The sequence below is a fragment of the Aulonocara sp. 'chitande type north' Nkhata Bay genome, linkage group LG15, assembly GCF_057382095.1.
Source record: "Aulonocara sp. 'chitande type north' Nkhata Bay isolate Kocher_YH1m ecotype deep benthic linkage group LG15, A_spYH_male_GT1.1, whole genome shotgun sequence".
Classification (NCBI taxonomy): domain Eukaryota; kingdom Metazoa; phylum Chordata; class Actinopteri; order Cichliformes; family Cichlidae; genus Aulonocara; species Aulonocara sp. 'chitande type north' Nkhata Bay.
In genome coordinates, this window is record NC_141358.1 from 21,087,178 (window position 1) to 21,103,947 (window position 16,770).

At 38.0% G+C, this 16,770-nt stretch overlaps 1 protein-coding gene across 1 annotated transcript in view; it reads left to right on the forward strand.

Moving 5' to 3' along the window:
* Window positions 1-16,770, forward strand: part of ncoa1 (nuclear receptor coactivator 1) — a 119,096-nt gene that overhangs the window by 41,953 nt on the left and 60,373 nt on the right. The window contains exon 4 of the mRNA XM_086264908.1: window positions 7,940-8,045. Coding sequence (XP_086121034.1) covers window positions 7,957-8,045 — 89 coding nt within the window. The 5' untranslated portion in view covers window positions 7,940-7,956. The remainder of the gene's footprint in view (window positions 1-7,939; window positions 8,046-16,770) is intronic.

Below are 16,770 nucleotides of genomic sequence, written 5' to 3' on the forward strand. Positions count from 1 at the left end.
ATTCCCATTATGCAGAAGAATGTAGGAAGCCAGGGTAGTTTGTGCTATTTACTTGAACATCAAGACGATGCCTCCCAATTTTTTATTAACTCATTTTTATGTGTAATTACAAAGATATGAGACAACATTGCCCCTTTTCATCTAATCTCACTATGGTAGCAAATCCTTCCTGGATTCAGATCTGATTGAGGATTGTCTTCAGATGTTAATCACATTTAACTTGTGCCAGCACCCACCTCTGCTATAATTTCATGCAAATCTTTAGATACATTTTTCAGTAATCTTGCTAACAAACAAACAAACTGAGCCAGGGAATTTCCTGCATAGGTTTCTTTTCTGTGAATTAAATGAAGTGAAATAACAGAGAAATTCATATTGTTTTTTCCAGTGGCACAACAAAGGCACCTTTGCTTTATGTATCTACTTAAAATAAGCCATCATCTGATCTTTTGCCAGTCCTTCTTTTGATTGCATGGTCAGATCAAAAAGCTTTTGAGCATGGCACCTCCAGTTTATTTTGCTTTGCAATTACTTTCCCTACCATATAACTCTGCAGCATGGAAAGCACCTTGAGTATTCAATACGTTTATTTTTTTCGAATCCACTGAGAATAACTTGAGTTACTTCTGTCACAATATTTGACTCCACTCTATTTTATTTAACTAATATTAAGTAATGAGAGTAATGAGAGAATCTGTTTGTTTGTTTGTTTGTTAATTGAATTGTGAGAAACCAAATCCTAAGCCTGCCCTCATGTGGAAACCACATGGGGAAATAAAAAATCTCCTCAGCTTGAAGCCTTTTCAGAGAAGCAGCTGCTCAGTTGAACCTGCTGGTTACGTGACTGTAGTGAACCTGCACACTCAATTTTTCACCGGCACCGTTGCATCCTGATTTGCTATGTTTCACTTGACACATGAAAGAACATATAAGTCACTGGCTGCTCTATATGCCTTGCTGAAGCTGTATACATTCTCTGGTCATGTCCTATATTTGAGAGGGTGGGCCTCAGCAACAGTGACTGAGCATGGGTTGTACCAACATGATGCAGTAAAGAGGGGTGGCCATGCTGCATGCATGAGCAGTGTCGTGAGCTTATTTTACAGATAATTATTTAAAGATATTAAGCTATTAGCCTTTTACTATAACCTTTTCACATCTGTTTATGGCATTACTGAAGATCCAGTCATATTTAATTCTGATCAAATCTCTGGTCAGGTCGATTAATATCAGGCTCAAGATGGAAACCTTGACATGTGAATCTGAGGGAATTTTTCTGTGCTTTTTTCTTTCTTTCTTTTTTGTCGCTGTTTTATCCAAAAGATAAAGGTTCTTTGAAGGAGCCAAAATAATAAAATGGGACCTGGTGAAAGGTTGTGTCTACATTAGAAAGATAAATAATGGGTCTGTATTGAGGCTAAATGTCATTTAGGTCCTCCTTATCTCCTTGTTTTCCACACTCTTCAAGCCCTACTCTGTAGCTGGTGGTCTCTTCCTTACTCCCCCTTCTCCAAGCCATACATTACGGCTGCTGAGCACATGCATGCCTGCGCATGTGTGTTCGCGCGCGCACGTGTGTACATGCAGCTCTGCGGAAGCAGAGGGAAGCTTTGAAGGATCTTTGAAGGAGAAGAGACAAACTTAAAGATACTGAGACGGCTGAAATGGGGAGCCCGTGGAGGCAGTGGACTGTGTTTCTCAAAGGTCTGAGTCTGTTGCATTGCTGCTGCTGCTTTTTCTTCTTTCTCTTTGGCGACTGAAGGCTCTCACCATACAGCACATACGGAGAGGGAGGTGAGGTCAGAAGGTGCAGGACCTGGTCTACAGGTTTGTGGGTTAGAGTGTGAGTTTTCCTCTCTCCCCTTTTTTTTTTAATGTTATTTTTTGTTTGGTCCCTACTTTCTGTTTACTTTGAGGCTGATATGTGTGAAAGTGTGTTTGAGGATATGCTCGCGCTGCAGCTGTAACTAATTATGATTGTTTCAGTCACATGCAGCACAGCTTGGATGCTATAAGAAGTGCAAACTGTGAAAGCTGTCATCCGCTGTGAGTTATACTCATTCAAAAGGGACAGTTAAGGGTAGTAATATAGCAGACTGTTTAATGTGCTGCTTAGTGCTTAGATAAATCCTCTGTTTAATCTGCTGTGTTTAGTTTTTTTTTTTTAGTTTTTTTTTTTTAGAAAAAGGAGAGAAGACAACAATATGTGAATCCTGCTGCACAAATTCCATAATTGTATAAATGTATGTGGAGTGGAGAAAATGGGAGGTTAAAGGAGAGCACTTGAACTTCTCATCACGGACCTGACCGTTTCATCGTAGGGCCACATTAGCGAGAGGATTCATATTTAACCACTAACTTGAACTGTGGTAGCTTTCATAGTGTGACTGCCTGTAAATGTAGGGCTGGGTGCTGGACTCCAAACTAACTTTTTCACACCAGCTGGCACTAGGGTGCCTAACTTTTCACTTAAGCGTATCAGAATATATGAAAAAGTGCACTTAACTTTTTGTCATTTCATTTCAGTGATTGGATAATGGTGTATGCAGTAGAAGCACGGAGTGTTGTGACAGTTTTGAAACTGAGACTGAAGGTGGTTCAGGTAGCGAGTATCATAATTGTGGAGTTTTTGTTTGAACTTTGAATTTTATTTAAAGGGATGGATTAAGGCTTGGATGGATTAAGGTATTAGTCAAAGTGTGGTTTTGAAGTATATCATGTGTCACTTCTCACAGTATTTGTTGTAGTATGCAGACTCTCATGCGGCTTAGAGGGTCGGAGTGTAGTACGGGATGTTGTTTGTAGCTCCAATTTAAAGATTCCCCCAAAACTCTCATATGAAGACCAAAACTGCAGTTCCACTAGTGGCCACTGGAGTCTGGTTCCAAAAATGAGCCATGTTCAATTATGCCATTTTACAGCATTATAAAGCTACAGAAAATTAAAAATAAACATTTAAAATAAACAGAAACAGTTTTGGCCTCAGTAAATAGCTTAGCCCTTCTTAATACAAAAGTATGAGTTGTTTTATAATAGTACTTGTGGGTAGTTGGCACTGTTCTGGCACAGGCAGCTGTAGCTGATTGGTGTCTGCTTGGGGGTCATATTTGTTAATTGTAATAATTGAATTTTATGGCCCCACTGTGCTTGTGCTGGAGATTTTTGGAGTAAATTCTAATTCTTAACACTAATTAGGAGGTACCTATGCTGGGGTGTAGCTGTTGTAACATCTATGGGTGCAGCACTTGCTCATAGCTTAAAACTCCCTCATTTCATCCAAGTACTGTAACTTCTGGCTCCAAAAAGCCTATGCAACCAGGGCCAAAACACTCTTAAAACTTCACAATGTGAACTCCAAAGCCTGGGTGACCATATCCATCTTTTATATACAGTCTACACTTGCATTCAGATCACTGGTAGATGCTCCAGGCTGCATTTGAGATGGTAATCGGGCAGCCAGGGACAAAGAAGCCTCTCGTCTTTTAGGGTCAAGTTTCACCAGGATCCTGAAACGTCTCCAGGCACTTATTAAGGCAGATATAAACAGTCATATTTTATTTATTTTTTTACGCTTAAAAGTTTGCCATCTTTGCTGTAAAAGCTTTTTTTTTCCTCGCAGAAAATAACAATTCTTACACTGTGTTGCTTGAGTGTCACATCCTCTCCTCATACAGCAAATACGCAGAACATAGACAACTGTCTAAAGCGCTCTGATGTGAGATTTACCCGAGCACAAACAAAGCGGTTTTATCTGCCTTGACTGGTTGTCCACAGACAAACTGCTGCAGAAACCTTGCTTAAAGACAGCCATGTGGGTGCTAAGAATGAAAACTTTGTGCTGAATGTCTTTCGTTTGTTTTAAATCCTTTGTAGTCATGCTTAGTAACGAATATTTGCAATATTTCGCATGGATGGTAGTCGATGGATTCTTTTGTTTGTTTATATAAGTGTGTTGGTGAGTGAAGTGTGAAAATCCACACTTAACTGGGTGTAAATGGCTAAAAACTGGATATTGATATTTTTCCCTAGATAGAGCACTTACATCATCACAACAGGGGGATTTTATTTTATTTTTTTAAACCTTTAAAAATGGTTGCTGAACCTCAGAACATTTGAAATGGCCATGGCCTCATCTGAGGATACATGTCCTGTTCAGCTTGTTTAGTTATTACAGTACCATGTTGGTGTCCCACGTTTTTCCTCTGTTTGAAGACCATTTCCCAGCCCCTTCCTCCTTTGTTATTTTCTCACAGGGGTCTCCTAATGCTAGGGGTCTTACTAAATTTTGATCCTCAAGCTTTATTATCAGTAAATGTTACACTCAGACCCCTTACTTTTGTTTCCGTTGATCAGCAGAACCCAGAATCGGACTGAAGGGGCATGTGAGTCACTTGAAATAATTAGCTCTCTATCGAAGATGCTCTTGTTGCTTCACCGCGTCAGCTCTTTTGGCTGAGAAGACGCAGTCAGAAACGAGCCCTAAAAGCACACCAAGACTGTAATGGAGAATCGACTCATGTGTTACTGTTTGACACATAGTTTGGGAACGATAGACATTAGCATTTAATGTTTTTTTTACCAGTTACTTATAACTTAATATCCCACCAGCATCACCTCTTTCCAAGTACAGTAATGTATGCAAGAGGGAGTACAGGGGTGGTGCACAAAATAAGCTTAGTGACTTTACACTGCAGTGGCCTTCTTACATTTGAAGCATTCTCAAATATGCTTCTGGTATCACTTCCTTTTGTGTTCAGGACCACTTTTCAACCAGGGTTTGACATGTGCACGGCATCATTCACGTCAAGCTACGCTGTTAGGTTTTTAGACGTGTTTGTGTCGGTTGAAAAGCCCCCTTCATAGGCTGTGCCCAGCCAAATACTTACAAACAGGTTAATCTTGAGGATTAACGTTAACCTTACTGGTGCTTTAGTCTGAAACTAAGGGAACAAAGGCAGCTTGTAGCCTCAAACAAAGAGAATAAAGCAGTGTTGCCCTGGTCGGGTGCCCATCCATCTCTGCAACGCTTCAGGCCTGTCGTTCCACACTGGTGCCCACTGGTTTGGCCATTATTAGATTGCTGGAACTGTGTACACATTGTAAGTGACTTAAATGTATATAAGTGCAATACCTGCCCTTAGTCTCAGTGGAGCACCTGAATGAGATAAAGAGCTGAACCAACCAGTTGGCACAGACTTGTGACTGCAATTTCTTTTGCTTGCTGGTTAGCAGCAATTAAACGTTCAAACTAGGACTGAAATGACGCTGTTCTCTGACAGATGAATAAAAACTACATACAAAATTGGTTAAAAATAACTGACCGATATACTCAGGCCTGCAGATTTTTACATCTCAGGCCATGTGCCCTGAGATGTAAAAATCTGGTTGTGCCTAGCCGATGGGCTTCACAAATTCCTTTTGAATCATTCTGAGAAAAAGTATAAGTGGTTGTTTTCATGGTACAAAACAGAAAGCATAAAGCGTCCTCTTGTTGTAGACTGATAAATTAAAGCTATCTATAAAGCGAGTGAGTACAGGGCGTTCGGCAGATGCATTTGGTGTTGCTTGCTTTTGTACATTATCAGACATAATCACTGCACCTGGTGTTCTCTTTCTGACAGTGAACTGTAAATTTGTAGATGCGTTCCCAGAAACGTACCGGCTTTACCGGAGCTTGTTAACCATCATAAATGATGAGCGTTATGATGGGAAGGTCACTCTGAAAAGATGGATCCTCTTTCTCTTACACTTAACATTACAGGTGAAACAGTCCATCAGTCTGTAAGTGCAAACGTAAATTTTCAAGGTTAAGTTACAAAAGATAAATAAATTAAAAAAAACATACATTTAAAATTAGTCAATATTTGGTGCCTTTGGAGGCACGTTGATATCAAACTAAATATTATTACTATTTTATCTGACAAATGAAATTAGAGCCTCTGGCCTCTTTTATGAACATATACCAAGTTAAGGGTTGACTAAAGCATTAACATTTTTTTTTTTTTTTGATATTTGGTAGGCAAAAAAAGATGTTGGCTACGTAAAAATGTCTTTTTTAACTCTTATTTTTATTCCTAGATTCCAGTCGAGCCATTAATATCATCTGATGTGTGTTATAAATGTTTTTTCCTTAAAATATAGCCAGAATTAACACATTTGTAACATAAACAAGAATAAATTATATATCATACTTGCAGCTCAGGCTCTTATATTAAATACATACTAATCTCTGACTCTGAAACTGGGCTGCATTGTGTTTTTATTGGGTGCTAATGTGCTGCAGTGATCTCATTTCTCACTGTTGTGGATGGATGTTTTTTAAGTGCAGTGGGTTAGCACTACAAGGAAGGCGGAAGCAGAGCGGGGTGATTTGAGGTGAAATGTAAACAGTGCTAGTCAGGAAGGATTAGCATCCCGTGAGCAGCATGGACTTGCAGCGGCACCCAATACTTGTGACAATGGCAGCCTGTTTTTCAGTGGGCTAAAGAGGTTGTGTGTATGTGTACAGATTTTTCTTTCAGTCACAACGCATGAATGTAAATTTTAAAGAAAAAGAAATTTCCCACAAGTAGTTGAAAGGCTTTTATTCATGTTTATGTCTCACCTTCCTTTTAGAAATCCCGAGGCGCCGCTGTAGCTTACCTGGTCACTCTACACATCCTCTTCCCGCTTTCCTGTCTACTCTGAACTGTCCTGTAAATACAGGCTACAGAAATTGAAAAGATTTCCGTTGTTTGTAAGCAGTCAGCAATCTCTGTACAGAAATGCTCATATCAATTGCATTTGCATATTACAGTGTATTTCTTGTAGTACTTGTGAGATACTATGAATGGGAAAAGCCAGATGTTGCTTGGACGTCCACTAGATGATGAAATATTTAATATTTAATTGATATTCAACACTAGTTAACTTGTTTCTGAGAGCTTATAGTGCCAGTGGGAAACTTATTGAAACTGCAGAACGTATTGTGAGAAATGAGTGGCTGTACATTGGCTGTAAAAACTCCAGTGATGAAAGTGGCTGATCTGCAGCCACTTTCAGCTCAAGGACTTTAACATGCAAAGAAGATGTACGACTCAACGTGCTACACATTTCAGCAGTATTTAAATTAGTTTGATTGCTCACAAATCTGAATAATTGTTGCTAAATTTGTCACCTGGAACAACTCTGTCAGTCATAGACTCTCATTATTGTTTACTGGTTGGTCCACACTGTTGTAAATAATAATTCAAGACTACATATGTAGGGCAAAGTGTCCGGATCATTTGGAAGACTAAAGGATGAGAGTGACATGTAACTCATTTGTCAACCTCATACATGGCTTATCAGTTGAAACATGTAGGTTAGCCTAATATTAGCCACTCAGCATTAATAGTGAATTAAAATGTTCTCAGCACAAAATACTCTTCTTGAACTATATTCAGAGGTTGGTAGAAAACTGCAGGTGAAGGTGATTTTAAAAAAGGACTGGTCAGGACAAATATTAAAGAAGATGCACCTGTGTAAAAGGGGTAAACTTGTGTAGTTAAATTGGTGATCATGTTGATTGATGATGGTGTTGACAGAAATGCACACAATCATAGCGCCATGTGATTATTTGGATTATTACAGTAGTGTTTGATAGTGTTATTGACTTTTGTTTTAATTGGGAATTTGTTTTACAAGGAAAAACAAAACAGCAGAGTCGGTCTTGTCTGACCGAGGAGATTCAGTGTGGCCTTGGATTTTGTGCATGTGTGGTTAGCTCTGCCTGACAGTAGGAATTTAAAGAAATAGTTGTCCAAAGTCTTGACAAAATCTGTGGCTTTCCTGTGCTCTTTTATCTGCACTGGTTTGTAGGAATGGATCTAGGGGTGGGGAAGCTGTGGGACTTACATTAATGGCTGCTCTTATTTTGTTCCTGACACTTCTTTTTACCATGTGTTTCCCACCCCCGCAGGTCAGTTAAAGCTGAAAATGAGTGCAGTAGGGGAAAGCCCTCTGGACCCTGCCACGCCAGAGTTACGCAAGAGGAAGGGCTCGCCATGCGACACGTCAGGGCAAAGGTAAGACCGGCTGCATGCCTTTTTTTACAACACTGACAAACATTACACGGATAGAGCCGGAGATACTGTGAATCTTTATTGGTTCATGATCAGCCAAAAGATGAGTAATAAAAACAATTATCAACCATATCAACCTAGCTTTTTTATCAGTAAGCTTATAAACGTCTAAGCTCGTGAAATTATGTTGTAAAATACATGTAAACAAATGATGTTTGCATTAAAATGTGTTAAACCATTAAATTTGAAAAAAATAATGCATTATAAAAACATTAATGCATTTAATCGCACTTTGAATTCCAAGCAAAGGGGAACTTTTGTCAATGCATGACTTCCTGGCATACCGATTACACTGATGCACACAGCTACAAAAATGGAAGAATCAGAAGAAAGTGTGTACCCGATCCGTACCGGAAACCCGATCGGTACCCCGCATGCGCAAATCTTACATCACTTCCTCTCTTTGCCAACATTGCGACATTCAATATATTTGAATGACACGGTTAGCGCCCAGTTAGCTCCTAGCATTTCTCAACAGCTCTGCCTCCTTTTCGACTACCGGGACATTTAAACAATGGATAATCCGTATACAAACAAATTCATGCTAAGTTCCTCCACAGAGAGCGTCCCCCGATTGAACAACAGCGCCGTAAAATAAGAAGAATGGCGCCTAATTACAGACTTAATAATATTGAGTTAGCAATGTGTCACGTGAAGATTCATCAGCCAGATTAAGTGTTTACTGACAATTGACAGTGATAGCGGACGTCATCATCACTATTCCAACAATCCTCTCCTCACAGACAAGCATAAACACACTCGACTATCGCTAAATCAAATTTAACACGCATTTGAAATCACGCTAATTCAGTTTATAATAGGGTTCATTCACTCGGTCAGCAGGTGGCGGTATCCTCGTACACTGGGGAGTAAACTGCCATTAAACGAACAGAAGAAGAAGAAAACATCTGCACATGCGCGGTACAGATCGGGTAGACCCGATTTGTACGGTCCGACTTTACACATGCGCAGTAAGGATCGGGGAGTCCTGATCCGTAACTATCTTTTTATTTTTCGTTTTTGTCTACATTGTACTGAAATGCTTCATTATTGCAAACATTTTAAGATATACTTATTATTCTTAACATCTTAACAGATACTCTGACCCATAACTATCGTAAAATGCTACGACCGGAAGTAGACACCTTTCGCGCATGCGGGGTACCGATCGGGTAGCGACAGTTAGGACTCATTTAATTTAAATTACATTTTAAAAGACTACCTAGCAGAAGTCTTGATAAAAGCGTGGTTTTGTGCAAACTGTGCAAAAAGGAGTTTGCATACCACCGCAGCACTTCAACCTTACAGTACCATCTAAATGCAAAACATGTTGCAGCGAGCACAGAAACTAGGAGCTGTTAGTGCTAGCAGTCCCAGTTTGGCAATCCAAACTTGATGAAATGACTGGCTTCAGGACCAAAATTACTAAGTCAGCGTCGGACAAACTTACAGATTGTCTCGCAAAATGGATTGCTCTGGACTGTAGACCGCTAGCAGTGGTAGAAGATAGGGGTTTAGAAAATGTGCTACAGATTTAGACGAGGAAACCCTGTGTAACAGGGCCCTGAGTTTTTACAGAGCAGAATCCACCATCAGGGAGGCAGACTGCCCGCTGCAGTAGTGGTCCAGTCGAGCAGGGGCCGACCCACAGCTGTCTGTCCTGGCCTGCAAGTATTTGATTAGTTCGGCCACTTCTGTCTCATGTGAGAGACTGTTGCAGACTTGCAGGTCACATAGTAACAAAAAAGAGAGCTGCCTTGAGCTCTGAAAATGTGAACAGGCTAGTTTGTCTAAGTAACTGGCTGAAAGAGACGGACTGTAAGTAAGAATGGAGTTATTGTGAGTCCAATAGGTTTATTTTTGCACTAAAATGTTTGATGATCACACCGTTTTAGCCTAATGTACAAAATAATGTTGGCTAAGATTATTCAGATTTTAAAGGTGAAGCTGTTCAAATAGCCTTTTATGTTTCTGCCTAATTTTTTTAGAAGAAAAACTGCACTTTATTTTGAAATTTCTATTATTATTTAAAGACAATACCATTTTAAAAAGGTACTAAAAGTACTTAAAATAGCACTTTAATTTCTAAGTCTGCCCAATTTGGCCAGGGATATTATTTTTGTTTCTCTGTTTTGCATTTAAATGCAGTTTTTCCCCCTATAAATCAAAAGAGCTTGAGTTTGCAATATTCATGTCCATGTCTATTATTTGTTCTGTCCCCCACTAAAACCTTTTAAAATTAAAAAAAAAAAATTCTTGTGCAATTAATCAAGATTAATTAATTATAAAGCCTCTAATTAATTAGATTAATTTTTTTAATCGAGTCCCACCCCTAAAATAAATATAATGGACATATTTAATTCTCAGATTGCCGAATTCTTATAAAAATCATAGATTATCCACATAAGGTAACGCAATCATTGCCTTGGTTGTACATGGCGAGCATGCTTACTGATGACTTGTTTTTGCTCATTTTTGGTCAGCTGGGCTGTCACTGTGGGATTAGGCAACTCCAGATGGGAGAAATATATAACGTTTTACTCAAGGCAAAATAGTGTTTTATTCTGCCTCGCTTTGTTTATATTCGTGGACATAAAATGTTATGTGTTTTTTTTGTAGTGTGCTTTAAAAGAAAGTGTATTTTTGTGTCTGCAGCACATATGTTGTCCAGACTCATCAGTGAGGATACGTGACTATAGTCAGGAAATAGTTTTTAGACATTACTAACTGTTGTATTATAACCCGACCAACCTTTACTAATGCAAAGCTATTTTTAATGTGTAACTGTAACCAAGTAAAGTATTTTTAATTAGTAAGATATTAAAAATAATATAAATCATGGCTGAAAATATGATGTCAGCAACAAAACGATTTGCTTCACAATCAGTCTCTCTAACTTTTAATGTGGAGGTTGGAGGTTTCTTGCTTTTTAAAAGTATAACATATTAATTTTGTGAAATTAACACCAAATTGGTACATGTGATGGAAAATCATGTTACGGGACATACCAATAGTTTGGTGAAATTTGTGTTCAAGAGCATGAAGCATGAGGATTTCATGAACTAACTTTGAGGTTGCTTAGTTTTTGGAGGCAGTTTGCTAGGGATGAATGTCTATTCCCCAACCAAGTGGTTACTGGAGATTCGTGGTAGAGATGGCACGATACCACTTTTTTATGTCCAATACGATATCATAAATTTGGATATCTGCCGATACCGATACGAATCCGATATAGTTCATTTTATAATCAACAAAACTGTTTGTTTTTTAAATATCTTGCTGCATTTTGTATGAGTTCATACTCAAGTTTTAAAAAAACAAACACTAAAGCTATTCTGTTATTCCTGTATGCAAAAAATACACTACACCCAAAATATTTCATAGTTCAGCAATACTGATCAATCTAATTTACTTAAACCTACACCATCCAACCTATTCTGGTATTCTAAACAGTACTTAGCAGAAATATTAAACAACCTTACTAATAGGGTTGCAAACTCCCAGCAAAAGCAAAAGGAAACCACCCCCCACCCTCCGCCTGATAATGCTTAATCGGCGCAATCTACTTTAATTTAATGCACGTGTAAAACAAATGCACAGAAATCAATTATTTTTCTACATATTTAAATACATTCAACATCTTTCTTCAACAGAATTACAGACTGCACAGATGGTTACCAAAGGAAAAAGTGCTGTAGCTTACCAGGGTACATATTAGAGTTAATAGTTCCTTTATACAATAATAGATTTCTATACATTTTACATCAGATGAAAACTTTGGTTGTAAGATTCAGATAATTATTTATTAAAAGCTAGACATGACAATTAGAAAGAAAAGTATTTCTTTGTGCCCCCCTTTCCCTATTAATGCCCTACCTGGCCCCCCTAGCAAAACTTTGCTAGATCCGCCCCTGCACAGTTACCAGCTGTCAGCTACATAGAAAAGGATCCTGGTGTAGAAAGTAATAAATTCTAACAACAGCTTATCAAGCTTAAACATGCTGCTGTTGTTTATCTGCTGGTTTCCTCTTTCTGGTGCAAAGTGGGCGATAAACAAACAAGAGAGACGGGAGTTGTGACAGAAAAGCCGATCAGCTGATCATTGACCAGTTTCATGATTGAAGTAGCAGCAGGAGAGTGATATCCGATCCAGTAATTTAGGTCAGTGTCGGACCGATGCGTAATATCGGATCGGTCCATCTCTAATTCGTGGTAATCAGTGAAATTCGTATTGCAGACAACTTGGTGTGGTCCACCAAACTCCAGTAACTGGAGCAATCTGCTAGCAACCAAAGGGAGCACAAGAAGGTTTTCGGTGCAGCGCTATGTTTGTGACCAGTTTCACCTAGTAACATCCAAGTGGTTAAGGAACCCACATTTGTCACTAACAACTGGAGGTTGCCAGGGGATCACCAACCGGTCTCTAGTGTGATTGCGGTGTCAGTGATTAAACATCGGCAACAAAAAGTGAAATAACATCCCACAGACAGCCTGTCAAGTGCTGACTTCCCTGTGCCAAATATTTTGTTGTTTTAATTTATTTATCACAGTTATTATTTATTTGTTAGTGATATTAAAGTGATTTATGTCTATATACTCCCGAAGGAAAAACAAATCACTATAAAGATATAAATGTAAAAAACAATATACATGTATATTTGTATATGTATATACCAAGATACCAAGTTATATACCAAACATTTTTGCTACTCCAAACAAAGTAAATTTGAACAAAAAGTCCTAATTAAATAGAAGTAATTAGAAACCTGAGATAAAGTTTAAAGTATAGATTTGACTTTAGGTCAGTATAAGTTTAAGTGGGGCGTGTAGGAGTGAAAGTTCTCCATGTACTGTATGTGTAAATCTATAAGGCCGATAGGTGATGTAACAGCCCAGCTAGCATTTCTCCAGCAGCTACACTCATCCACTTACCCGCTCATTTCACACAGCAGCGTCCTCCCCCTCCTCACCCTTCCCTCGGTCACCACGCCTGTGTTTTCTGGCTGGCCAATGCACTGACCTACTTTTGCTGTTGTCGTTTCACATACGCACGGTCACATATACGCTCTTCTTGCTGCCACATACCTTGCTGTTTCTCGTCCGTTAGAAATGAAATCACTGGAACTCAAGAATAAATTTAAACACCAGGCTGCGCAAAAGGTTAAAAGAGAAGAATCTTAATTTATTTATTTTCTTTTGATTTTTGTCCCATTTCAATATTATAGAAAAATGCCACAGGTGGATAAAAAGCCAATGCAGGAAAAAAGAGGATCATGAATTTATTTTTACAGTTTAATCTATAACCATTTACTTAAATTTAACTGGCTGTTGTTTTGTTTTTTTTGTTTTGTTTTTAAAAAAACAATCTTTTTTTTATAAGTAAGCAGTGTTAAAAAGTATAAATAAATCAATTTGATTGCAAAAAAGCAACACCATGGTAAAATGCATTACAAATATATTAACACTGAAACCAAAGGTCAGAGCTGAAAGCATGATTCAGATTCGATTTAAGCTAATTTTATTTTAATCTGCATTAATTGAAAATTACAAAAATGTCAAATGTCGTATTTACAAGGGCTTAAATAGCAACAGCATTTTTTTTAACTGAGGGAGGAAAAACATTAAAAATACTAGAAAGTGCATTTTCTGAAGAAACTGCAGTGTGAATGCTTGAATCTGAATGTATGCACTGAAATGAATTAATTGCTGAATTTTGAGTTAAAAATTTTGAACGAGAAAAAAAAAAATCCCGAATTTAACGTGAAACCAAAAGTGCTGAACTGCTAAAAGCTGAAGGTTACACAGAAGAAGAAGTTGGAAAAAAAAGCTGAAAATGTTTTAATTGTAAATTAGAAAACCCTAAGAAATGAGAAAAGAACATTTAGAGTCAGAAAACATCTGAAAGAATATTAAAAGGTCATATTCTTTGAATCACTGAATGACTAAAATGTGATCCCTCCACTTGGACCCACACAGTTTAAAAAGTTTACATCTCTGAGCTTTGAAAGACAAGATGTTGGAAAAAGAACAACGATGGCGACAATTTGAGGGTAAAATGATGGCTGTAACACTGTGGACACAGCAACAGTTGAAAGAGAAGTGCTTAAGATGAATCTTGGCAGAGTGAGAGAGAGAGCTCGTTAAGCAGGCAGGTGTGAGCCTGGTTGCTATAGTGACCGCACCCAATGGCTCCATACACACGTACACAGACATGCGCCTCACTTTTGCTGCTTAAAATGAACAGAAACGTCAGCCCTAAACAAATCGCTCCCAAATGAAAAGTATAGGTCGTATTGACAAAATTCTTTCACCGTGAGCGGCAGCAATGTCCAGTCTACCAAATTCTCAGTTTTCATGCCTGTGGAGTTTATTATATGGACGTGGTGACAGTGTAAAGACACCATGCTCTTCTGATTTTCAAACGAACCTTCTGAGCAATTTTAACATTAGAGTCTATGGAAGAGTTGGAGGGAGGAGGCTGTGCATTGGTGACATTTATGAAAGAACCATAACACCTAGTACAATAGTAAACACATTGGATGAAAGAGGACAGCGATGGCTACGTTTTGAGGGTAAAATCATACCTGTAGAGCAAACGCTGCGGACACAGCAGCAGTTTTAAAAAATATTTTAAGATTAATTTTTTTGCTCCTCTCACTCTAGCAGTTGAGCTGTCTCACTCTAGCCCCAACATTCCGTCCCATACACACCCATTATAAACTCTGAAACGGGTGAAAAAACATCGTGAAACTTAAACTGGAACTGAAGAAAAAGTATAATAGATATTGAAAAGATAAATACAAGTTGAATAGTTGAATGTCTTGTCTTCGTTTTAAAGTTTGAATGGTGGCTCTATGTCAATGTATGTGGAAGTAGATACAGTTTAAAGAGGATGAAGTTGAATGAGAATTTGAAGGGTCTCCCCATTGAAATACATTATAAATTTTTGTTGAAAAAAGTTGAATAAAATTAAAAATATAAATGTTAAAAATGAGAAAAATAGAAGCAATGTTGTCCAAAAGAATAGGAATCTAACGGTGTTTGAATGGTTTTTCTAAGTTGAACAGTTTTGAAGGAGTTGGCTTTCAAAAAACGTACGGAATAGATAATAATAATAAACTAGAAAGTGCATTTTCTGAAGAAACTGCAGTGTGAATGCTTGAATCTGAATGTATGCACTGAAATGAATTAATTACTGAATTTAAGTTAAAAATCTTGAATGAGATAAAAAAAAAAACGAATTTAACCTGAAAACAAAAGTGCTGAACTGCTAAAAGCTGAAGGTTACACAGAAGAAGTTGGAAAAAAGCTGAAAATGTTTTAATTGTAAATTAGAAAAACCTAAGAAATGAGAAAAGAACATTTAGAGTCAGAAAACATCTGAAAGAATATTAAAAGGTCATATTCTTTGAATCACTGAATGACTCAAATGTGATCCCTCCACTTGGACCCACACAGTTTAAAAAGTTTACATCTCTGAGCTTTGAAAGACAAGATGTTGGAAAGAGAACAATAATGGCGACAATTTGAGGGTAAAATGATGGCTGTAGAGCAAACACTGTGGACACAGCAGCAGTTGAAAGAGAAGTGCTTAAGATGAATCTTGGTACAGTGGCAGGCAGAGCTCGTTAAGCAGGCAGGTGTGAGCCTGGTTGCTATAGTGACCGCACCCAATGGCTCCATACACACGTACACAGACATGCGCCTCACTTTTGCTGCTTAAAATGAACAGAAAAGTCAGGCCGAAACAAATCGTTCCCAAATGAAAAGTAAAAGTCGTATTGACAAAATTCTTTCACCGTGAGCGACAGCAGCTTCTAGTCTACTGAATTCTCAGTTTTCATGCCTGTGGAGTTTATTATATGGACGTGGTGACAGTGGAAAGACACCATGCTCTTCTGATTTTCAAACGAACCTTCTGAGCCATTTTAACATTAGAGTCTATGGAAGAGTTGGAGGGAGGAGGCTGTGCATTGGTGACATTTACGAAAGAACCATAACACCTAGGACAATAGTAAACACATTGGATGAAAGAGGACAGCCATGGCTACGTTTTGAGGGTAAAATCATACCTGTAGAGCAAACGCTGCAGACACAGCAGCAGTTTTAAAAAATATTTTAAGATTAATTTTTTTGCTCCTCTCACTCTAGCAGTTGAGCTGCCTCACTCTAGCCCCAACATTCCGTCCCATACACACCCATTATAAACTCTGAAACGGGTGAAAAAACATCATGAAACTTAAACTGGAACTGAAGAAAAAGTATAATAGATATTGAAAAGATAAATACAAGTTCAATAGTTGAATGTCTTGTCTTCGTTTTAAAGTTTGAATGGTGGCTCTATGTCAACGTATGTTGAAGTAGTAAGAGTTTAAAAATGAGTAAGTTGAATGAGAATTTGAAGGGTCTCCCCATTGAAATACATGGGAAATTTTTGTTGAATAAAGTTGAATAAAATTAAAAATATAAATGTTAAAAATGAGAAAAATAGAAGCAATGTTGTCCAAAATAATAGGAATCTAACGATGTTTGAATGGTTTTTCTAAGTTGAACGGTTTTGAAGGAGTAGGCTTTCAAAAAACGTACGGAAAAATAAAATATAACTAGAAAGTGCATTTTCTGAAGAAACTGCAGTGTGAATGCTTGAATCTGAATGTATGCATTGAAA